This window comes from Patella vulgata, chromosome 3, assembly GCF_932274485.2.
Source record: "Patella vulgata chromosome 3, xgPatVulg1.2, whole genome shotgun sequence".
In the NCBI taxonomy this organism is placed as follows: Eukaryota; Metazoa; Mollusca; class Gastropoda; family Patellidae; genus Patella; species Patella vulgata.
Window position 1 is genome coordinate 65,518,702 of NC_065881.2, and position 25,744 is coordinate 65,544,445.

Sequence of the window (25,744 nt, forward strand, 5' to 3'; positions counted from 1 at the left end):
TATAAGTACTTCTATGTTTATATAAATACATAAATAAATAAAACACGTCCAGTTAAATGAAAATTAATTAATCAACCAATTTTACTTCTTCATTCTGATATACACTAAATCATATTTATAATATCTAGCATTAAAATGTTCCTCCAAGCAAAATTTGTCATCTGAATCACAAAACATAGTTTTATCTGATATTTGTAATGACCGTTTGTATGATCAACATTCATTCATTAATTGTCTTGGTAATTCCATTAAAATTACTACATTTAACTGAGCTTCTCTTGAAGATAAAACACTTCTCGCAAAAAAAAATCATATTAGTTTTACCATCAATAACCTGGTATTTAGGATCTCAAATTTAAATACAACTTTAAAACTATTTAACAGAATTTTTAGGAGGTACATCAATATCAAATACTTTGGTGAGTTTAATCCGATATTGCTGAATTATTACAGCTCCCTTTTGAATTCAAAATTTAAAAAACATAAAATTTGAAAACTTCACACATCTAATAAATATACAGTACAAAGCATTTCAGATTGCAATAACTATTTTAATCATTCTTACTACAGTATCTTTATACAGTGCAATGGAATCTTAACCAATTATTTAACCATTCACAGGATTTCATGATTTTCTTATTAATGTAATTTGTTTACAGAGTCTACCAGAAAGTAGGTTACATGCTGTAAGTAATATCAATTACTTTGAAGTCTGGTCTTGTGTAGAATACAAGAGCATCGCTAACGCAGCAATATACGTCCACATTCCTGTTTTGTTTGATATGGTCCAGTTTGCATTGAGGGTCTGTGAAATAAAACTGGGTTGTAGGACTGCTATCAGTTTAACACTTCGTTCACATGAACAGAACACAATTTTTATTTTAAAACAATCGATGTCTTTATTCTAAAAGCATGACGTTTCGAATAGGTATGCAAAGTTTCAAAAGGATCTGTTAAGAATTGCGGTCTGTAGGCAAAACACAGGACACACAAACGTTAGGCGTGGCTCTGTCCCAAGGGGTCGAGCATGCACCAAAAATAATAATAGAGGTCGGCCTTAGGATTAAGGAATAAGTATAAAAAGTAGCCTTAGGCTATAAGGAATAAGTATAAAAAAGTTTTCAAGATGATCGATTAAGAAATGCGGTCTGCAAGTGACACACAGACATAAAAAAAGAAAATGGGCGTAGCTCTGCCCCTGGGTGTTGGGTATTCACCACTAATAATAGGGATGTTCCTTAGGATAGAAGGAATATGTATGCTAGGTTTCAAGGTGATACGATAAGAAATGCGATCTGTAGATGACAAACAAATAAATAAATATAAGGGATGGGCGTGGCTCTGCCCCTGGCGGTCGGGCATGCACCAAAAACAATAGGGATCATCGTTAGGGTATAAGCAATTCATATGAAATTTTTTCAAGACGATTGATTAAGAATTGTGGCCTGTAGGTGACACACAGACATAAAAAGAAAAGAAAATGGGCGTGGCTCTGCCCCTGGGGGTAAAAAAACAATAGGGATGATCGTTAGGGTATAAGCAATTCATATGAAAAAATTTCAAGACGATTGATTAAGAATTGTGGCCTGTAGGCGACACACAGACATAAAAAAGAAAATGGGCGTGGCTTTGCCCCTGGGGGTTGGGCATGCACCCAAAACGATAGGGATGTTCCTTAGGGTACAAAGAATAAGTATGCAAAGTTTCAAGATGATACGTTAAGAAATGTGGCCTGTAGACGACAAACAAACAAATACAAAAAATGGGCGTGGCTCTGCCCCGGGGAGGCTTGCATGCACCAAAAACAATAGGGATCATCCTTAGGGTATAAGGAATAAGTATGTAAAGTTGATACGTTAAGAAATGCGGTCTGTAGATGACAAACAAATAAATAAATATAAGGAATGGGCGTGGTTCTGCCTCTGGGGGTCGGGCATGCACCAAAAACAATAGGGATCATACTTAGGGTATAAGCAATTCATATGAAAATTTTTCAAGACGATTGATTAAGAATTGTGGCCTATAGGCGACACACAGACATAAAAAGAAAAGAAAATGGACGTGGGTCTGCCCCTGGGGTCGGGCATGCACCTCAAACGATAGGGATGTTCCTTGGGGTACAAAGAATAAGTATACATAGTTTCAAGATGATACGTTAAGAAATGCGGTCTGTAGATGACAAACAAATAAATAAATATAAGGAATTGGCGTGGCTCTGCCCCTGGGGGTCGGGCATGCACCAAAAACAATAGGGATCATACTTAGGGTATAAGCAATTCATATGAAAAATTTTCAAGACGATTGATTAAGAATTGTGGCCTATAGGCGACACACAGACATACAAAGAAAAGAAAGTGGGCGTGGCTCTGCCCCTTGGGGTCGGGCATGCACCCCAAACGATAGGGATGTTCCTTAGGGTACAAAGAATAAGTATGCATAGTTTCAAGATGATACGTTAAGAAATGTGGCCTGTAGACGACAAACAAACAAATACAAAAAATGGGCGTGGCTCTGCCCCTGGGGGTCGGGCATGCACCAAAAACAATAGGGATCATCCTTAGGGTATAAGGAATAAGTATACCAAGTTTGAAGAAAATCCATGAAGAATTGCGCCCTGTAGGCGAACCACAGACACACACACACACACACACACACATACATACATACACACACACACACACACAGACAGGGGCGACGGCATAATACGTTCACATTATGAATGTGGACGTATAAAAATTGTATTGCAATAAACAGAATGACTAAAATAAAATAAAGTTTTTACCTCCTCTGAGACACCATTATAGTTCTGCTGAGTTGTATCTAAATCTGTTTGTAAACGTAGAATATTCTGATCTCTGTTCGCAACCTGTAAAACAACAAAAATAGGTGAACAAAATTATTATAAATAAATTAAAATGTTGGTACCTTGGCCATAAAAACTGAATAGGTCAACATGTGAGAAATTGAATGAAGTCAATGTCGACAAACAGACCTAAGGCATAAAACAGGAGGACTAAATATTATTATTTTAAGTACGTTATTCTAACATGAAAATAGGCAAATAAAACTTAACAGTCCCTGGAGCAACCTCATATATGTACACAATTTTATATACCACTCCTCTGAGATCACCTTTTACTATCATTTCAATAAGTCATAATTAGTGATGAATGTCCTAACTCTTTTCATTTATTTCTGTAATAAGTTTGATTCAAATATAAAATATTCCTCAAGCTTCGTTTTAAAGTAGTACAAACTCTACGATTTTGACCAAAATGGTAAAAAAAAAGTGAAAAATCAAATTTAACATTTCAAGAAAAAAATTGATATCGTTGTAATCGAATGGATGTCAGCTATCCCAAAATGTAATCAGAATTTAAAAATTCCCAAAAATAAAATCTTTAAAATTTGAAAATTTTCAACAAAAAATGAGAGCAACAAAGTTTCTAAATTCAATGTTTTTGAACTGCTATCTGCTCAGAAATGTATCCAGCTATCCAAAAATGCAAATATACCAGAAAAATCAGTTGAGAATTAACCAAGTTGAGCACTAACCACCACCCATTTTTTCCGGAAGGAAATCAAACTCCAGACCTCTATCTCTTATAGTTGCTGAGAACTACGTTCCTCCAATAATAAAAAAAAAGAATAATAATAATCTTAGTAATAACGATAGTCTTTCACCGAAAGCCTAATAAATACTTTACCTCTTTTTGACAAGTTCTATGTTTTTCTTGTGATATAGTTAGATCTAGTTCTAGTTGATGAACTTGATCTTGTAATGTGACAACATCCTGGGCATTACGATGATCAGACTTATTCAATCGACTATTTTCTTCTTTCAATTTACTGATTTGATCTTCCTGTTTAATCACCTGCAAATATAATTAGCAAATTGTAGTAAATAGACTGCATTTTAGGTGACTAGATTCCTTTTTAGGTGACTTAATTATATTACAATGTGCTCTAACTCCCCATCCCAGCTAAAATGACAAATATGGTGAAAAAGGATCAGGCTATTTCAGCTACCCAATCAAAAATCAGATAACATTTTTCCACAGCAAGTAGCAGACGGCAATTCTAATTAACCAATCAAATATGTCATAACATACTGTCATGAGGAAGAGGCAGCTTATGTAATCTATTGCCCAATCAAAAACAAGATGACATGTTATCATAATAGTGGGAGCAGAAGTATCTTCTTTACCAAAACCATTTTACCAAATCAAAACAAGACAGTACCCATTTCATATCAATCTATGTTTCATGTCATTCCACATTTGAGTGTAAGGCCTATATAATTACCTTTATACTATTTTGTTTGAGGTAAGTAGAGATAAATGTAATTTAATTATGTCTAATTATAAAAGTCTCTGTATTAGATTCTAAAAGAGAAATGCACAACCCACCTGATTATAGCATTCAGAATACTGACTCTGACATTCTAACAGTTCTTCTTGTAACTCTTTGATAGCCAATTCCTTCTGTGTAGACTAGCAGAAATGAGACAAAGAAACTAGCAAATGTCAGGTGCACCAAACAAAAACCAACATGTGATCATATTATAATTATTTGTGAATAAAACTATGGAAAAATGTGATATTAGTCTATAGCTGCTTAATGTATTAGGTAGACTAGAAAAATCATTTTTAAATTTAACCACAGGAATCTGACCACATACACCATACTGAACTAGACAATATATAGTGCAGTGGTTCTCAACCTTTTTTTGCCAACGACACACCTTGGAACACATGACAAAACTAGCGGCACACCTGGCTAAATATATATGGAAAATATTTGAATTTTGCAAAATAAAAACATGCAAGTCAGATGGCATACAACCAGACAGAGACTAGTCATAGACACATAGAATAACTCATTATAAATAAAGAAAAACACAGCTATTAGTAGACACCAGTGAATGCCGAATTGGGCTCTTGTGGTTTTCCGCATTTTTTTAGTGTGCCATTCAAAATTCTGCGGCACATTTAGGAAGATCGGTATGGTGTATGTGATTTAATAAAAAGAAAAGCAAAATAATAAATAAAAAACAACTCCCACCCTCACAACTGAACAATAATAAGATCTTAACTATATTTCGGAGATACAAATATAACTTCTGTTCAAAACAATGTAAACAATTATACCAGACATACATTATGTAAATATTAATATAATAACATTGAAAGAAATATATTTAATCTATTTTTATCTTAATTTTAGCTGATAACAGAAATGTAATTTTTCTGGTTAGTACTTACAGCTGTAAAAAAATCAAGCAAGCACAGCAAACTTTAATGTTTTGAATTGACAGTTTCAACAAGTCTTAAAAAAGACCTCTATATATTATATATCTATAATATTATACTTACATTTGTGTCCGACTGTTTTCGTGTTTTATCAAGGTCAACATGACAGTGTGTTAAAGTATCTTGTAATCTAATAATCAAATCTTTTTGTTGCTGAATCTAAATAAAATATGAAGCAACTTCAGATGCTGTCTACAAAAGCTTAAATCTAACCATTGCCCTAACCCTTGTGTGTTGTGGTATGCAATACAAGTATATCATCAAATCAATGGCAGACAGGTCCTAATCTTGTTCACTGCAGACCAAATTGTCTGTTTCAACTGCAACTAATATTGGTATTGACAAAATAGTATCAATTATTTCTAAAGTATCATACAGAGATTTATGTGCATCTTATGATTGGTTTGGAAGAAAAATATCCTTCACCTTTCCTTTGACTACATTGTCAACCTGTGAACTGAAACAACATTTCCATATGGAAACGGTCCGTTACCATAATTGAATCTGCTTTTTTCAGACCAGTAGTTAATTATTTTTATCGTTGCAGAGACAATTACAGATGAAGTGATCGAGACTAGACAATTCTGATTTTTAGCCACAGACACATTCCATTTGTTAAAAAAAACTTGTATAAGCTTATGCTGTAAAATGAAGTAAATTTAAAATTTAAAACTAACAATATCTAAAAACTATTTTCATGTCTGAGTTGTTTATCTAAAGTTTCTATCAAATAAAAGCAAACAAGCGCTACAACTGGATCCGTAGAGACAAAATATTGCTAAAATTATATGTACTAACCTCATTAGATTTTTCATGATGTTTAGCTTTGAGTCTGTTCAACTCCATGTTAAGTTTTTGAATATTGTCATCTCTAACAAAAACTTTGCCCATAGTTTCTTTTTGTTGTCTATGTAATTCTTCTAGGTCATCTTTTAATTGATGAACTAAGTCATCCTTGGTGACCAACTAAAATAAAATACAAAGACTACTGAAGCACAAATGACAAAGTAAACAAATTCGTCACTGAAAAGTAATACCATTTGATTCATACTAATCATAATAAAATAAATTCTTATCCCATTTTATTTTTTTTTAAAACTTGTTTGGAGTAAAATTGGTACTTACATTAGATTGTAGGTTTTCATTCTGCGACTGATAAGTTGTTAAATCTAAGGTTAAAGTTCGAAGCTTATCCTCTAATTTATTGATTTCATCTATCAAGGTCATAGAGCGTTGCTTAGCTTCATCCAAACTAATTTCTAAATTATTAATCGTACCTTTTTTACCCTCAATCTAAAAGAAATTTGTTCAATAGAATCATACACAGTAAATACAAAGATATTATTTTAAGATGTTTTTGTTACAAATACAGATTTAAAGTCTGAACATGCCACAATAAAGGTTAACTAGGGCTCTTAATCCAATTTGAAATGAACAAGCTGCAACAGAATTATGCATCTCTTGAAAGTTAACATATAGGGTAAATCAAATGTTGATAAATTTCTTCAAACTTACCTCTGTTTTATAAGATCGAATTTCATTTCGTTGTTGATCAATTTCTCTTTCTAATTGACTAATCTGGAAACAAAGAGATACATATAAATATAGATATCTAGACAAACAATATCAATAAGGTGTTTATATCCATACAGAAGTTGAAATATACAGCCAACAGCATAAACCTGAACATGCATTGATCTGAGTAAGAAAGGTTATTAAAGAAGAATTATTATATTATGTATGTAAGTTACCTTTTCCTCAGCATGACTATTCTTTTCTTGTAAGTTAACATGTTCCATTTTTAATCTTTTAATAGCTTCCTCTCTTCTCCTTACCTAAAATGTTAAGCAAAGAATTCATTACATCATTTAACTAACTATTTGTAACCTTTGATATTCAGATTTCAATGAGTAGTAAGAGGAGACGAAACACTGCTGTTCAGGTGCTGCTGTTCCTTTACTATATTCTGACAAAGCTATGCACAAGAAAGATTAGTAAATTTGGACCAGGGAAATTGATTACAGGGATAACAATTGTAATCTGTAGCACAATGATTAAAAGTTATACATCACTTGATTCTGTGATTCCAGGATTTTCAGAAAACTATATGGGACAGTTTTGTTAATGAGTTCAAACTGTTGAATTTTCCACAATGTCATAGATGTAGATTACAAACTCAATAAGTTGTGCTAACCTCAATATTTAGTTCATCTTGTTCACTTTGAGCATTTATAGTAAATGCTTGTATTCTAGCTTCTAATCTACCATTTTCTTCTACAGCTTCTTTATACTGATCTTTTATACTAACTAAATCATTCTCTAGTTGACGTATAGTTATCTCACTTCGACCCAACTATATATAACAAACAAATATATATTATGTTTATACCACCTCTACCCAACTATAACTAACAGTACATCTTACTACATATTAATATAAATTATACTATAGCTGATATATATTTTACAACCAGTATATAATATACATTATTATATTATAGTTGCTAAAAAAATATATACGGTACCGTAAAACAAGAAATTAATGGAAGCAAGAAATAATAGACATTCTTGTCCTGTTACACAAAATGAGGTATGGGAGCAGTTATCCCATAAATCAGTTGTATTGTCAAATGTAACCCCCACAAAACAAAGTGATATTCAACAGAATTAATTCAAAGCAAAGTTGTTTTATAACATATACATTAATGATGTCAAATAGTGTCTTTAAGTACTTTTATGTTTTAGGCAAGAGTAGGGTATGCAAGCTTTATTAATTTCAATAAGCATTTATGTTAACCACCTTCAGGCCACAACAATTAACCAATGCATTAGTTTCTTGTCATATAATCATATAATAATGAAATTATTTATCAGATAGGGATAAGAACAAAATATCAATATGATTATGAAAGAAATACTTAGTTTGACAAGACAGACAGTACAAGATGAAACAAATATATCAATATGGCTTACATTATCAGCAATACATCGTTTGTCATCTTCCATATTTATACAATCCATTTCTAATCTTTGTACAGCAGATTCTTTCTCAGCTAGTACATTTTGTGTTTCACGTAACTGAGCTTGCAGACGACGAAGTTGTTCTTCTCTTGACATAAGCTGTAATTTTATATTAAATTATATATTTTAGATAACGGAACATCAAAAGATATTTGGTAAAGACAAAGATGTTGAAAAGACATTCATTCTGGTGATTGCTTATTTCTTAAATGTGTTCAACTGAGCTCATCCCAGATTTAGACATTTTTTCAGAAACAAGGAGATCAATGCACTCTCAAGCATGTCAGTGCTCTGATTATTGATAATAAGGACATGAAAGTGATAGTGCCAATTTTAAGATAATAAATTTAAAGAGTTTATATTATTTTACCTGAGAATCATTCTGTGCTAATTTTTCATGAATAATATTCAGATCTGCTTTAAGATGTGATATTTCATCCTCTTTATCAGCTAACTGTGATTTATATACTGTTTCCTGTCTAGCATTAGCTAAATCTTTCTCTTGTATATCAGTCTGGAGACGATCAAGCTGTAATAATCATTTTAATTTTATAGTAAATATGATTTTACTCCAACACTATTGAAGTAATTTAACATCCAACTCAATTTAGATAAATCAATAACTTAGATTTTAATATATAGCCAAGTCATATTATATACGTATTTCTTTTTTAAAAGAAAATGTCAGATCTGTGATCTAGCTAGTAATTAAACTGACGCTCCACTTTACACTGATGTTGGGGTCCACTGACTGTAATGCTGATGTTCACTTATTTCACCTGTGTTGTAGCAAGTCCCCTGTATTTTATTCACTCTCACGCTACTAGGAGCAATATAGGCCCCAGCATAATACTGAAATCAGCCATAATTTGAACCATCTTATAGAGGGAGATGTTCCAGTGTAGTATGACTTACTTCTCTAGATTGTGTTGAATATCTAGTCTGTACTTGTTGTAATTCTCTTTCTTTTTCATCACATCTCATCTGACTATCATGTAGCTGTTTAAATACAAGAACAATTTACAGTTTGAGAGGGTTGACACATTTGGACAAACGAAACATTTAATGGACATATTGTGAATCATTGCAATTTTATCTTCTTTTTTTATACCAAACTTTGCCTGCATTTTCTATAAGTATCATGATAATAAACACGATTGATTTTATAAAACAGTATAGGATAACCAATGCTTTATAAAATACCTTATTATTAGCAGCACTGATATCATCTTTTAATTGTTTAAGCATGTCATTCTTCTGTTGTACAGTAGATAAGGTGTCTCTCAACTTATCTTCTACATCACGACTTTCTGATCTCAGTTTTACAATAGAATCACGATCAATCTAAAATTCAAATAAGTACAAGACATAACTAAGATTTGTTGAGTGGTTTTTTTTTTATGATCAACAACCATTTATAATTATGAGATTTCATGAAGTTACATATATAATTACAAAAAACAAACCTCTGGAGTTCTTGTATCTTGGGACAACTGTAATTTATGTAAATTTGATGTTAATTTCAGTATCTAAAAAATAATAATAATGCATTAAAATTATCAGTATGAGAAATGACACATGACTATGTATATCTGTAGTAATATTTGGCCCGAGGTCTAGCTACCGTGAATCAATGTTTCATCTTTATTTGATTTTCATTGGTTTAATATTACGTGTATATGTAGTGGTATCTATTAATTGCTTTTTAATTTGAATAAATCCTATGATGCATTATGTAAGAGCTAAATCTGCCAATTGCAGGGGTTTTTTTTTTCTGAGTTCAAATCTTTTACAAATTAATATACTATTCAAAAAAAGTAGGGGATATTGGATTTTGGGGGCACAATACTAAAATATGCAAATGACTACGAAAAAAGTCACTATAGAACCTAACAGAAGAAACATTTCCAGTTACATGTGACGCCCAAACGCACCAATAGCTACCGCATGGAATGCAGGTGATGCTTGGGATCATCATGGGGGTCCAACCCAAGATTTGCACGACTCTGACTTTGAATGTTACAGTCATTGTGGCATTGAATTCCAGGGTGGAAACATCAGTTTAATTGTTTTAGTGACCAGAAAACAAATTTTGATATGCGTCGGCTTACCCAAAATGAAAGGTTACGTGCCCTTGGCATGCTACAGATCGGCACAACACAGGCGGTTGTGGCGCGGACGATGAATGTTTCTCAGTCTGTCATAAGCAGGCTATGGTCCAGATACCGTGATACACAATCTGTACAGGACAGACCACGCTCAGGTCGACCAAGGGCGACAACTCAAGCCCAGGATCGATTTATCCGTACCTTGGCCTTGAGAAATCGTGTCATCACAGCAAATCAGATCAGCGCTCGTCTTCAAACAGACACTGGTGTGAGAGTGAGTGGCCAGACGATTCGGAATCGACTGCATAGGGGTCACCTTCGCACCCGACGTCCTCGCGTGATCCCTTGTTTTAGAGATCATCACATTCAGGCAAGACGTCGTTGGTGTAGGGATCGTCAACACTGGGATAATCGACGCTGGAGCAATGTGATGTTTTCAGATGAGTCAAGGTTCACTGTTGATTTTTTGGACAGACGTAGGAGGGTGTGGCGTCGTCGAAACGAGCGCTTCCAAGACGTTAACGTCATCAGACATGATCGATTTGGGGGTGGTTCTGTTATGGTGTGGGGAGGCATCACTGTTGCTGGAAGAACGGCTTTACATGTTGTTGCAGGGCGTGTTACAGGCCAGTACTACCGGGACAACATCTTGGCAGTCCATGTTGTGCCGTTCGCACGACGTCATGGCCGCCGTTTCATCTTCCAGGATGACAACGCAAGATGTCACAGGGCCAGGATCGTTACAGGTTACCTCCAACAACAGAACATCACCACATTACCTTGGCCAGCACTGAGTCCCGACCTCTCCCCCATCGAGCATGTCTGGGACATGCTTGGACAGAGGTTACTTCAACGTCAACAATGTCCTGCCAATGTCCAAGAACTTGCTGCTGCGTTGCAACAGGAATGGGACAATCTGGACCAAAATGACCTTAGACGTCTCATTAGGAGTATGCCACGTCGGATCAATGCTTGTTTGGCAAACAGAGGAGGATTTACCCGTTACTGACTTGGTTGTGATGCTGTGGTAACTTTGCTGTTTGACCCCGGGTATCATTTTACCCTTATAATGGTCAGTCTGTGCCTTACTTAGTCTAACGATCATTTGGAATAAATCGATGAATGTGAACTTAATTTCATTTTGTCATTTGTTTCTTCGTCAGTTTCATTAGGTGACTTTAATAACACTTAAAAATCAAATATCCCCTACTTTTTTTGAATAGTATATTTAGACATTTATTCACATGACAAGCCTATAATCAACTCTCTAGATCATCGGATGGCTGAGATTTAAATGGATTGAACACCTACAAGATTCTAAACTGTAATGATAAAATGGATAATTGAGAATTATGGTAGTCTTGGTTGTCCAGTACCATTGCTACAATAGTAAACGATTTACTCAACATTTTCAAATAGTTAAAACTGCGCCAGAATAAATTTATTTGACTGAAATTTCCAAAATATACATTTTTTTTTTCATTAGCTATTTTTGAATTATTATTGTTTGAATTCTTATAGCAAGAACGGTCAGCTCTTTATCTAATCCTTACATAATGCATCTTTAATATTGCTCAAACAGCTTTTGACAACATTCATGACATTGTTTTTTTTTTTACTTCTAACCACTCAAGTTCTAACTACTAATTTTATTACCTCTGATTGAGCATCTGATTCTTGTTTACGTAAATATTCTAATTCACTTTCTAACCTTGTCACTTTATTCTTAGCCATGTACGCCTTTAAATCATAAATTGTTTATTTGATTAAGATTTAAGAGAAATTTAAATTTTGTGATCTGCTAGGCTAATATTATATGTAAATCTACTTCAGAACTAACTAAGTCTACAACTAAACTTTCTATTCACATGGATACAAAATTTATGGGGTGCTGTGCTGATGTAGAGGCTAAGCCTACTTTTCAGAAAATTATATATAAAAAAAAAACAGTTATAATAAAGACATAAATAAAAATTCAGATAATATATTTATAAATCTACTGGATATTTATTATTTAATTCTTTAACTATTACCTTTTGATGTAAGCTGATATCAATTCATGTCATTAAATGTTTGTCTAATTAATAACTTATAAACTTAAATTTTATCAAATGTTCAATCTTATGCTCAAAATGAATCTTAAACACCATAAAATCAATATTTAAATGGAAAACATTCTGACAATTTTATTTTAATATCCAAAAAGAATCATATACTGTTATCTGAAATAAATCTTAGTCACTTAAATGTAAACCTAACAACACCATGTAAATAACGTGGTTTTGGTCCTGTTTACAAACATGACAAAACTTATAATAAATAGTATTTTCACAATTCATTATTTATTTTTTTTTCAGTACAAAAGTTCCAAAATAAAACTTAGTGTTCTCTAAGATCTAACATAATAAATCTGTATAAAAATAATTTAAACAAACCTCATTTTCAGCTTCACTTAATTTGTTTCGAAGAGATGAAACTTCACTATCTGATGATTTCTGTCTGTTTAACTGGAAAAAAAACAAATATATATATATATATTTGTTTTTTTCTTAAAATATAGATTTTCTCAGATTGGATAACGAATGAAGTATCGAAATTAATGATAAATAACCCCTGAGCATATTTCAGTTTGAAGTAAATGATTAGATAACATGCTGTTAGTTACTACATTGTACGAACATATAGATTTTCAACAAATACTTGGTTAAGGCTTTGAAAATTAAAATAGTTGACATTGAACATCTGCTTCTACATGAGTAATATCACAGGTAAATAATGTTCTGTTTACTTTTAGTAATAGAAATTACAAGTTATTATAATATACTATCTTTTAAATTTTTCATGAATATTTTAAAATGTTTTACAATATATATTTATTCCCCAAATATTTACTATCGATTTTCAATAATTTATGTAATAACATAAGATAGTAAATCAGGAGACAAAAATAAACTAATTTTAACTAATCTGCATACAATCAGGAAGTACTACAGAGGGCACATTCAGCACAAGGTTGTATGTCTCTGTTATATTTACATTGACCTTTAAAATATATTTGTCTATCTTTAGATTAAGAAGTCTACAGTATAAATAAAAGTACTACATGCTAATTCCATTTTAAAGTAAGAACTGATGATAATACAGTATAGTAAAAACTGATTAAACTATTCTATATATATCCATAAATAAAACTAACCACAATCTTCCTTAACTATTTATTAAAACAATGCTCCCTTAATTTAATTGGAGTTGGAGTAGTCTAATTTGTTACAAAGATACTATTTATAAAATGTACAAGATGTTACATTTTTTTAATGTCAGATAGAATTTGATATAAAATGTCTATTATGTTTGTCTACAACCTATTGGATTACCTCATCAGTATGTGTTTTATATTTTCCTTCAAGTTGTGCAAGTTTTCTGTTACACTCATCAAGCTGTTGATAAGTAAATATAACAATAGACTATTGATATTAATAATTAAGAGTGTATCCGCGAGAAGACCATGCAAAAATCGCAAAAAGTGCTAAGATGGGGGGTCGGAAATTTTTGATCAAACTTATGGTATGACACCCCCTAGGGGCAAGAGGTAACATGCTGAAGTGGTTACAGTCTGATGTCGCTCTAAAGGACTGTACAGGAATTATTCATTTTATGGGTAAAATTGCGGTTTTCACATGTGTATTTATCACCTTTTTTAAGCACAGACTGCATTCTATGGTGGAATAGCAACCTTCTAATTTTGACCCTGTCTGATAAAGCGGGTGGTCAACTTCTACCCCAGCACTAATTTGAAAAAAAAAATCAGTACATACTAATTTTGTGTGGACTTGTTCTAGGGTACCATATTCACATTGTCCTTATAGCGCAGAAAAAGATACACTAACTTTTTCTTTCATGGTCGCAAGTAGAATTTCTTTGGATGGTTTTGAAGTGCTAAGCACATAGTATCCATAGGTGTAAAAAAAAATGACCGGAATGCAACATACTTAAAATATACAGCTTATTGAAAAGTGCTAAAAATAAGCTTTTGTGATACATTTTTTTGCAAATTTAATTAGAGAAATAAAATTTTTGACTTTTATACGTTTTCATCATATCCATAGCCATTATTTGTACCATGTTGTATTCTATATAAGTGTGTATTTGTATTTATTGTATATTTGGTATTGTCGTATTGTCCCTTTAACATATTTGTTGTATTGTCTCTTTAAGATTTCATTTTCAAACAAGTTACCGAAAATGGCTACAAAATGTTTAATTTCAGAGCATGTTTCCACTATTCATTTTGGGACAGATCCACTGATTTCTACAATACAGAAATGTGGAAGCTTAAATATTAACGGCAACGAAGCCTAATTGCGTCGAAGTGGGTGACATTGAACAGTGTAGTATGGTAGCTACAGCTCTCGGGCACCGTCAGCTACACCTTCAGGGCCGGATTTAGAACAAGAGAGGCCCTAGGCAAACCCCCTGAACAGGGCCCACGACATGGACCTTGGGGCCCTCGGACAAGCAACTCGGTGAGAGGGTGGGTCGGGGGAAGTCATGCGGTTGGTGGTTCGAATCTCACTTTTAGGTGAATTTTTCATTTTCATTGGATTTTTTTATTTAAAATAATGTCTATTTGAGAGTAATGGATATGTTTTTTAAGATTGAGCACGTCGAAACTCCAATGAAAGGTCGTGGACAACTGCAGAAGTCAATTCCCGTTGACGCCAGATGAGCCATGAACGATTACAAGCCTTTGAAAGTATTTTTTTTTTCAAGATATTTTTATAAAACAGATACTAATGTATTTTAGGGCTGGTAGTAAACACCATATGAATGAAAAGGAAAATAAATTGTTAGGTTTTTTTTATCTACTACGGTTAATTATCTCCAAAATAGGGAAATTACAGGTTAATTTCATGGGTTATTGTTTCCTTTACCTAGTTTTTGTCAAGTCGATTCCAGTCATTTTTATTTTTTGTATCAAATGTTGGGAGGTTGCTTGTTCACGTGAGCATAAATTTTTTAAACCCACTCCATGAAAGAAGTAGCTATAGGGCGTCAAACTTTGGGTGACGAAAAATGGGGAATTTAGACAGGCTTTGATATCCAGTCTGTATACAGATCTCGTTCGCCAGAATCGTCTGAAGTTAATATTGTGGTAACGGCACTGAGTCATCGATAAACTGTGTGAGTTTGGTCTTTCTGCTACGTATAGTAAAGGTGTAAGGACTTGCCAAAGTTGGTATTTGAGAAAAGACAGATTTTGGCAATTTCACCATATGAAAAATGTTTTTTCAATTTTCTCATACAGGAATTGAAAGATTTATCTAATATTAGCACCTTCTGCATGGTTTTCTCGCGGACACGCTCTTAATGACTTGGGTATTTGGTATGTGTGGTTTTTTTTTGGGGGGGGGGGGGGGCTATTGTTTGAATCATTGGAAATACAACTATTAGACATTATGTAATTCTTTATACTAAAACTGCAGCATGCCAAATTTCAACTGACACTTGGCACATCCTTTGTTATGGATTCCTAATTCTATCTAGATTCATAATTAGATAAGTGAAATTGATTTAATTTGTAAAAGATATAGGAAACAGGAAAACCACATAAAAAGTTCTTTCATGGTTGATGACTGATTAATAACGACAGTGAAATAAAATGGGATTTAATTTACGTCCTACTTTTCTGCACCAATTGGGCTAATGAAGACAGAATAATGGCAGTCTAGCTGATAATCCACAGTATATCTGATATCTAGTATAGTACTGATGGTAGTTATAGTAGCTGGAAATCTTCAAAACTTAGAGCATATGCCAGTCTCGTCACTTAATACAAATAGAATTTACCTCTGAAACAGCTGAATCTCGTTTGTCTTGTAATGATAAAACATCTTTTCGTAGTTTTTGTATCGTTTCATCTCGTCTTGAAAGTTCATTCTTTAGTAAACCATGATGATCTTTGGTTGACATCTGACTTTCACGAAGACGTTCTTGTAATGTATTTATCTACCAAAAAGAAAGAATCAAAATTATTCTTATTGTCATGTTATAGCTGGTATGCAAACTTTATCAAATGCAATAAAGGTCATTACAAATCATCCATGGTGGCCTAATCTCTTTAAAATATATTTATTCAACAGATGCAATCCTAAATACATAATCATCCATTATAAAATATATTCAGACAGCCAGGAAAAATATATTTCTTGTTAAAATCATGTTTTACAAGATAATTGACACATCACCCTAATAGTAAGACGGGTGGATGAAGGTGCTAGCAATTTAATCTGTAACTATTTGTATATTATTATTTTTTAAATTTCAGAAAAGAGTATTGGTATCCATTATAATAAAATCTATAATTTACAAACCTCATCATATGCTTTACGTTTCTGTTCTTTTGCATCTCTTAACTCTTCTTCTAATGTTTGTATTCTTCTGTCCCCATGAGGCATCTAAATTATAAATAATATCACATAAATTACAAACTATACTATTAGTATAACCAAACATTTATGATGATGTCCTAATAACGTGTGACTCAAACAAGGCATTTTATAATAATTCACACTCCCCGCAGAGTCTATGGATGAGACTGAATGATGAGTGAATGAGTGGGTGAAGTACTGTAGATCATGAGGTCTATCAGTGTTGAAAGTGCTGGAGGTTCCATCCCACAATTATGTTACCAGGAGTATAATTCCTGTCTAACCTTTTTTGTCCCCCTTCCCCTCCCCACTGTTAGTGCCAAAGTGACATACAAGACTGTACAGTGCAGTGGACACTTATGGCTGGTCCCTGGATCTATTCACTTGATTTGATATTGTTGTTTATTTCTTGCAATGTCTATGTAGCTTATCTAGTCTGGAAGCGTATCTTTTCCGTATTGTTTTGTGTGTAGTGCAGTCTTCCTTCATAGGTATATGTCATACAGTGTGGTATGAGGGAATGAGGGAAATTTTGACCGAATAGCGGCACTACAGCCTAATCTTATTTCAAATTCTAACTGTCATGGGTTCTTTTAAGGGCACACCAATGTGTACACTGGTCCCCACTACACCACTCTCAAGGGATAACTGAGCCTCAGTGGCTGCTCCATTTCGCACGAATAGAATACGAGATGAAATTAAACCTACCTCTGAAGATTGTTTAAAAGAATAACTTGTTTCAGCTCTTAAATGACGCATGGAATCTTCTGTTTTACCCAACTAAAAAACAGACAATAGTATAAAAACATAATACATAATCTTATTAAAATTGCTAAAAACAGGGTACCACACAACCCCAATTTTGTGAAAATTGTGCATCTAATACAATACAATCTAATAATATCAATAAATATATTTAAAGTACCTCAGAATTTTTTAAAGCCAATTCATTATTTAATTCAGATAACTGTGACTGAAGTGAACCTATTTTTCTTTCTCTATTTGACAGCTGAAAAATAAAATATTGACATGATTAAACCAAATTCATTTTATTTTTCTTGTTCTAAAAGTAAAACTGTATTATGATATACTCATACAGTATATTTATGCCTATTCTCCATTGTTCACTGTACACTATACTTCAGATTAGACTGGGATAAGCTTGGTATGTAATATGTCTATCAAAGTTTCAAATTTCTCACTGCATAATTGATGCTAATATGTACTTAGATTGATTATTTAACATTTAATGAAGATAACAAAATCAAAATATGCACAATGGATAACTGTCCGGTTGGGATTCAATCAGATTTGAATAAGGCCTCTCACAGCAAAATGGCGGAAGGTTTATTACATATAGTGACCAGCATTGATCGATGAAATTTCAATTCAACATATCTTTGTGAATACAGTACAGAACTGAACCATTATTGGACTGTTATTCTTATTGGAAATTCAACTTTCGCAATATTGTAATTTGCATGGGATTCCTATTGACTAAGATTTTAAGGAGTTTTCTGTGAGGAGGAAAATGTCTTTTAATTTCAGGAAGCTCACAGATTTGTATTCACTTTGATATTTGGATTTCCTGTTAACATTCAGAAAACAATTTCATGTTTTTGAAAATATGTATTTTATGTCTGGGTTTTGATGTGCATGTAAGCAATAAAATTTTCTTTGTACTGAGTTTGAAGACTAACAATAAAATAAATATTTAGTTATAAGACTAACCTCATACTGCAAATCATTGACTGTTTGATTTGCTTTACGAAGATCATTTTTTAACTGACTAATAGTATAATCTTTATCTGTTTGACTGGACGGAATAGAACTTGATGAATACTGTAAACGTGAATCAGACATACTCCGCTACAATGCAATACACAATATTACTCAAATTTATATCATACAGTACTCAAATTTTCAGGGAAGACACAGTGCTTCTTTTATCAATGAGTTTATAATCCCAAATATGATTAGAAATGTTGTTTAATTTCAGTTACCAAAATAAAGAATTATACGGATAATTACATGATATTGGAAATGTTGTCTTAGTTCAAATACCAAATTAAAGAATTAAAAATGTAATTACATGACATTAGAAATGTTGTTTAAGTTTATTAACAAATTAAAGAATTAAATGGATAATTACATGAAAGTTTTGTTTAAGTTCAATTACCAAAATAAAGAATTAAAAAGATAATTACATGATATTGTAAAATAAAAGAATTAAAAAGATAATTACATGATATTGTAAATCTCTATTTAAACTATCTATTGTTTCATCTCTTCGTTTTAATTTATCTTCTAAATCTCTAATTATATCATCATCTAGACTGAAATAGAATAACACATAAAAATTTCAATATACACGATTAATCTTTATTTCATCAATCTAATCTCTGTTGTTGTGTCATACATTAATATCAAGTAATTGGATTAAGATTTATTTTGTCTCTTCCAATCAGTATAGGATTATAAATTACCATTCATGAGGTAATACTGTTCTACAGGTGAAAAGACATTTAATCAATCTTAATGTTTTTACAGATAATCCACTAATATAATAAAATAAAACTTACGATTTTATGTACGTGTCCTGCAAGGAACCAAAAACTTGTTCATGAGATAACTCTCGAAACCGAACTGAATCAACCTGTAAAAAGAATTGTACACATAACATATAATTTCGATAAATACAATAGAGCGACATTTGCATGTTAGATAGAATAAGTGAGCAAAACTCATAATACTCCTATAATCAGCTTTTATTAGCATGGATACAAGGACATTTGAATATGACTTACAATTTAATGATTTCCTTTTCATTCTGCATTAAACTTTACTTTTTTTTAAAAATTTGCCAAAATTCAACTTATATCCACGAAAACAAAACACACTCTGATAAGCAGTTTTGTGATCTGTGCTGTCTTCATTTAATTAGGATCGTAATAAATAATTACATACATAAACATTTTTTCAAAGCATAGGCGTAATAAGTTAATTTTCCTGTAAATGTAACATATTATACAGATATATGGAATATATTCCCTGTCTGTATTAAAATAAAATAAAACACATACATCCCAACGTCCTGTTGATCTAGCCTTCCTCATTACATCAACCAATTGATCAATATCATAATTTAAATTACTGTTTTCCAAACGGAATTGTGAGCACTTGTCCTCCTGTTCTCGTAAACGAGATCGCAAATCCTGAAAATATAAATATTCAATAATCATGTAGCTAACATGATACAGAAATCATTAATATCTTTCAAAGTCAAATTAGATTTATTATTTGTTTCCAGGCAATTTCAAATGACATTCATTCTTATTTGACGACAGCCAACAAAATCAATTCAGCTTTACAATAAACTTAATCTACATAATCTATATAAAGCCAGAGCAAGCACATTTTTTTTTCTTCCAAACAATCTTTCAAATCTGGATGCAGAATCAATATTAAAATTCAAATATTACACTGTCAATACCGGTATAATAAGAGAAAAAATCTTACATCCATCATGGTTTCTGCTCTCGTTTTTTCAATTGTTAAACTTCGTAATTCCCTTTCTAAATCTCTAGCTTTAGACATATATTCCTGAAAAATACCAAAGTAAGCTGTTTGAAATTGTTTCTGGACAATTACTCCCAACCTCATAATACTTTACACAAAGATGAGATTTTATGGCATAACATATACTGATCTGCACACATGAATTTCTTTGCATATTTTCCAACAAAATAAAAAAGAAAGAAACCAAAACTAAATGGAACTTGAAATATGCATATTATGATTTTTTTTTAGGGTGGTTAGCTTTAACATAAGGGTATATTTAGGGATTTTGCTAATTTCAGATGGGTCAGTGTGACATATATTTACATACCCATTAAAGGCATTAAACATTATGAATCATATTTACCAAAATATAAGAATGATAATTATTATTTCAAACTATTTTTACCAACAAATCAATCCGGACTGTGTGAATATAGAGGATATTCAATAATATATTAATATCATTATAATGTATTATACTGCTTCATGTCTACCTATTGACATACACTACATAAAATCTTTCATATAAAAGTTTGCATTGTATGGTATATAAAGGTGTATTATATACCCTATGGTAACATAGAATTATAGAGATTCTACCAGGTGATACATTATATATCATGTATTATAAACGTACTATAACAATAATGATAAGAGATGATATATTATGGCTTATAATAATCCATTAAATCTATCATAATTATAATTTAATCTTATGCTAATCCAGAAATATCCTTTTCAATAATAATTCAAACTTAATAGCAGTATTGTATTGGGGGGGGGGGGTAAGATTACGGTCAGTTATCAATAAATTTGACACATCAGAAACAATCATGAATAATCAAGTAAGCACAAAATAAATTTGCCTCTTGGTAGATAAAATCTTTGAAATGATCAATACTGCACTGTATCACACACTATACAAATAATCTTATAATTATCACAACATAATTTACAAATCCAAAAGAAAATTATGCATTCATATACTCTGTAAGATGTTTTAAATCACAAGAAACAATGTTTAAACTATGGAATGATTATACAGATGCCAAAATATGGCCAAATTAAACGGAGATTTCTAAAAAGCACAAATCATAAATTAATAAGCAATAAATATCAGATGAGATCTTACTTCGGTGTGTGTACTCCAATAAGTCAGTTTCAACAGAAACAAGAACAAACAATTTAAATATCAACAAGAACTGACAATTACTTACTGTAGTTTATCTCATGTGTTATCACCATGTAGTAATAATGTATATCAAAAAGCGTGATACACTAATTACTCATTTGTATATGTACAAATTGAAGCTATAATTAGTATCATTAATTGTCTAATTCTCTACTACCTGGACATGTTCCTCACACATTTCTTGGTAAGTAAGATTAAAAGACTATCTCATTACATGTATGTACATTTTATCAAGAGATACAACCACAAATCGTTTGCTTTTTTCACATTGAGATTAATACATGTACATGTTTTCCAATGATAATTGGTTTATTTCAGGCATATTTGCTTTGGGAATATAGAATGTAGCTTAATTTAGATTCAAAGATTAGGGTAGAAACTCCATGTGAACGCATGGTTTCCTTAAAGATACATTATGGGAGATTAGATCAGGAGCTGCCAGTTCTCACTATAATAGTTAAAAACTATATAATGTAAGAGAATTTGCTGAAAATTTCAGTCAAATTGATCAACTCTGAACCGAGAATTTAGTAATTAAATTTTCAGCCTAGCCTCGATCATCATTACTTAAGTCAGTACAACAAAAACCATAGTCGCGATTATCCATTTCATGATTAAATTATGAATGGAAGTCGAACAGGAAATCGGAACCTAATAGCAGGCTAGTGTTGATTATCGAGCGTTGATTATGGTCTGGATAAGTTAATAATTAATAATTTAGAAAACATTTCAGGCCTAAAGAAAGACCTGCAATAGGCAGATTTAGCTCTTGCATAATGTATGTTTAATTCGTGTTAGATGGTAAACTGTTCCATGTGTGATATTGCTAGTTTGAAATGGATGATGGCAACAAAAAATTACGTGTAAGTTCACATGAAATCCTGCTGGGCTACCAAACAGATTTACACAAATTCTAATCCTGTGAGGTAAAATACGAAAATTAGCATCGATTGGGTTTGGGCCATATCAAAGCAAAGGTTCAAGACTTCTTAATGTGCTCTTTCTGCACTTCCAAGTTTCTCAACTTCATTTTGTTTTATAAATTATAATCTGAAATGATTCTGATGAACCAATCTTTAAAAAAAAAAACAAGTACAAGTGTCTTATGAACCAGGAACCAAGTATGATGCCATCACAGCCATCTTGGCTCCTTACTTTGGCTCCCAATTCCAGCTCGCATCAACTTTAAGGTCCTGTGCCTCACATACCAGTGTCTACAAAATCTTCCATCCAGCTATTTATCAGAACTACTAACACTATATCAACACTCTTTAATTTTTAAGACTAACAACCTTACAAATAGGAAGCTTGAAGTCCAGATCAGTTTCTTAACGATACAACCACCGGGGTCCTCAATGTGAGAAAGATATACAAAATCAATGGCATTGACTAATGATTTCTAAAATTTTAACTAAACAAAAATATCTGTCACACTGTCAAACTTACAGTTGCTTGTTTTTGTTGTTCAACTGGATTCTTCCATGTTACTCGTTTAGGACTGGGTGTACGACATAATCTTTCTGGACTGGGCGTCCGTCTGTACACTTCAGTGCTACTAGTTAAAGTTCTAAGTCGTTCTGATTCAATCATTGTGATAATTCAGGTAGATAATCCAATAAATTCCAAACAAAGATGTAGACTGATATATTTTCACAGGTTTTAAAGGCTTTTATGAAAATGTTAGAACAAACGACACAGAATTACACAAACAAAATATATAATATTAACTGTACACCAATATTTACAACTCCCACTAAATATTCCACTTTAAACAGGTAAATCTCTATGTCATTTCATTGTTGCATAATCTAATTAACAGCCATTCCACCTGGCTTGATTATCATAAAAACTAGAATTTCAATACTGCAACAAACATTACACAAGAGACTTATTCCAGCCTTCTACCTACATATTACATGGTGGTGTATGATCTTATTGGCCCTTGTCAATATAGACAGGATTAGCCATTGTGTTGCCACCAGCGACTTGTCTATACATATTACTGAAGGCTTGACTAGTAATCACACAACCTTTGACATTGTTATCAGCTCACAGCGATTAGGCGGGAAAGTTTGACTTGCCTTCTGAACAAGCCTCCACACGCTTAACATGGACCGGCAAGTCTATTAACACAATATGAAGTCTATTCATCTCTGAGATTATAGAAGTTTATTGTTAGATTTTATACTTGAGTTTAATCACAGATAGTTTAAGGTTAATGAAGCCTGCCCCTCACTATACTTGTAATTAATGAAGAGAGCAGTGTTATAATATAAAAGAATCTGAACCCTATAAACAGGTGGTTAGTGTGGTAGTGTTTTACAGTCCATGTTAAATCAATATCACATTGTCTACCATACAGGAACATATATAACAATATAACCTGTTATATAGCAGGTTGCATGTACTATACAACTAACACTTCCTTTTATAATACAATTGTCTGTGATATCACCCAAGGTGGAAGCGGACGTAAAGCTCTACCTACGAACAAACTTATAATATCACAGATTTCAATTGAAGCAAATATTACAATAAATAAACCTATAATTAGCTTATGAAAATACTTAATTTTTGTGTGTGTAAGGGAAGGGAATGGGGACACAGGTTCAGGTGCCTGAATTTCTCTATTGTTTTCATGTATGTCACTAGAAACAGATTTAGCCAAATATACCAAGTACAGTTTTTTTTTTCCCGAAAGATATAAGTTTTGATATGAGATTATTGGTTCTATAGAGAAGGAATTATATTCATGTAGATTATTTTGTTTGAAATAAACCCAATTTTTGAATTAAAATAGTGTAATAGAAAGAACTGTATTAAATACTAGCAAATTTTGGTTAACATCTTGCATTATTTAACTGCATGCAAGTAATATCTATATCACACCATATATAACAGGGGCTAGATCTATTTGATAAGACTAGGGCTAGCGTTAATCCCAACTCTAACCCTAACCCTGGACCTAGCCCCAATGCTTACCCTAACTACAATCTCGCCAACAATAGCGGGCCCTAACCTTATTTACATCTCAGCGACCTTGACAAAAATTGAGCTGACCGTAACAATAGATTTAGCCCATTACAAGTTTAGTTTAACCACTGAGGCCTGTTAGCCATGCTTACAATATACATCCTATATAGGCTGGAAATTTTAATAAAATTCAATTCAGGGTAGCTGCTTTGAAAACTCAACTCGCTATTTCTCCATCATTATCCATCAGATTGAAATGAACTTTATACTTTTGAAAAAAACTTGTCATTGAGCAGTGTTGAAGATGGGGTCTTGTCCCACGACTGAACAGACTATAGAGTCTTGATTAGTTACGGCACAATCAAAGTGCATATATGTGCAATTTTATAGTCGAAAGAGTATGGTTTATAGAAGGATCATCAACTGATCGTGACAAGAAAACGGATGAAAGAAGACTATGTGTTGAAATTACAAAGGTGATAACTCATGGATAGTTCTGGAAATACATGTATACAGTGATCGTAAGGGAACAGATGCTGTGTTATCATTTTTGAGATTTCAACTTTTTGGAGGTTATATTCTAAGCTGTATTTTCACACGACGAAAGCCCTTGCGTCACCATGCTGGGAATACAAAATAGTTTAGTTATGTTCATTCTCACTCATCAGCGTTACTGTAATACGAAATGCATTAAAAAGAACTCATTTCCATAACCTTTAGGCATCAGTAATCAGTTTAGGAACAATTATGATTATCTTCTTATGAGGCATCTCAAGTGTTAAATAGTAAATGTAGGCTACATATGTGTAAATACATGTTTGACACCCTGGCAAATATAACACAATGGGAGATCATTCTTTAAACAGAAAACTGACATTTTCAGTTTACAAAATAAACTTTCACTTTTTAATATTATTTATATATTGCAAATACGTCATTCAAATTAAATATTAAGAGATATATAGCAGACCAGTAATTTTGCAATATCAGTGAGATTTTGAACAGAGGACACTCATTACAGTCTAATAGAGGTTAACATATTATGCTTTTATTGTGTAAACAAAACCTCAATGAATAGAAAATCAATAACTCAAAAACATTCAATATTGACACAAACCTGGGCTAGTTTTTTCAAAGTCAAATTATCCA

At 32.3% G+C, this 25,744-nt stretch overlaps 1 protein-coding gene across 6 annotated transcripts in view; it reads right to left on the reverse strand.

The window, feature by feature from the left end:
* The window catches only part of LOC126816883 (putative leucine-rich repeat-containing protein DDB_G0290503), a 47,499-nt gene that overhangs the window by 13,535 nt on the left and 8,220 nt on the right, over positions 1 to 25,744 (reverse strand). The window contains exons 1-27 of one of the 6 annotated variants that reach the window (XM_050543674.2): positions 23,069 to 23,579; positions 20,389 to 20,472; positions 19,953 to 20,084; positions 19,452 to 19,525; positions 19,115 to 19,205; positions 18,601 to 18,738; positions 17,795 to 17,878; positions 17,578 to 17,649; positions 16,813 to 16,896; positions 16,289 to 16,447; positions 13,816 to 13,878; positions 12,877 to 12,948; positions 12,098 to 12,181; positions 9,800 to 9,862; positions 9,537 to 9,677; positions 9,249 to 9,332; positions 8,704 to 8,862; positions 8,286 to 8,432; positions 7,507 to 7,665; positions 7,064 to 7,147; positions 6,828 to 6,890; positions 6,438 to 6,605; positions 6,111 to 6,278; positions 5,376 to 5,471; positions 4,410 to 4,493; positions 3,708 to 3,875; positions 2,783 to 2,866 (exon numbers count right to left, since the gene is read on the reverse strand). In XM_050543674.2, coding sequence (XP_050399631.1) covers positions 2,783 to 2,866; positions 3,708 to 3,875; positions 4,410 to 4,493; positions 5,376 to 5,471; positions 6,111 to 6,278; positions 6,438 to 6,605; positions 6,828 to 6,890; positions 7,064 to 7,147; positions 7,507 to 7,665; positions 8,286 to 8,432; positions 8,704 to 8,862; positions 9,249 to 9,332; positions 9,537 to 9,677; positions 9,800 to 9,862; positions 12,098 to 12,181; positions 12,877 to 12,948; positions 13,816 to 13,878; positions 16,289 to 16,447; positions 16,813 to 16,896; positions 17,578 to 17,649; positions 17,795 to 17,878; positions 18,601 to 18,738; positions 19,115 to 19,205; positions 19,452 to 19,525; positions 19,953 to 20,084; positions 20,389 to 20,472; positions 23,069 to 23,212 — 2,949 coding nt within the window. In that variant the 5' untranslated portion in view covers positions 23,213 to 23,579. Of the gene's footprint in view, positions 1 to 2,782; positions 2,867 to 3,707; positions 3,876 to 4,409; positions 4,494 to 5,375; positions 5,472 to 6,110; positions 6,279 to 6,437; positions 6,606 to 6,827; positions 6,891 to 7,063; positions 7,148 to 7,506; positions 7,666 to 8,285; positions 8,433 to 8,703; positions 8,863 to 9,248; positions 9,333 to 9,536; positions 9,678 to 9,799; positions 9,863 to 12,097; positions 12,182 to 12,876; positions 12,949 to 13,815; positions 13,879 to 16,288; positions 16,448 to 16,812; positions 16,897 to 17,577; positions 17,650 to 17,794; positions 17,879 to 18,600; positions 18,739 to 19,114; positions 19,206 to 19,451; positions 19,526 to 19,952; positions 20,085 to 20,388; positions 20,473 to 23,068; positions 23,580 to 25,744 lie in introns of those variants that run through there. The other 5 variants (XM_050543668.2, XM_050543669.2, XM_050543670.2 and 2 more) reach the window with 5 other exon arrangements.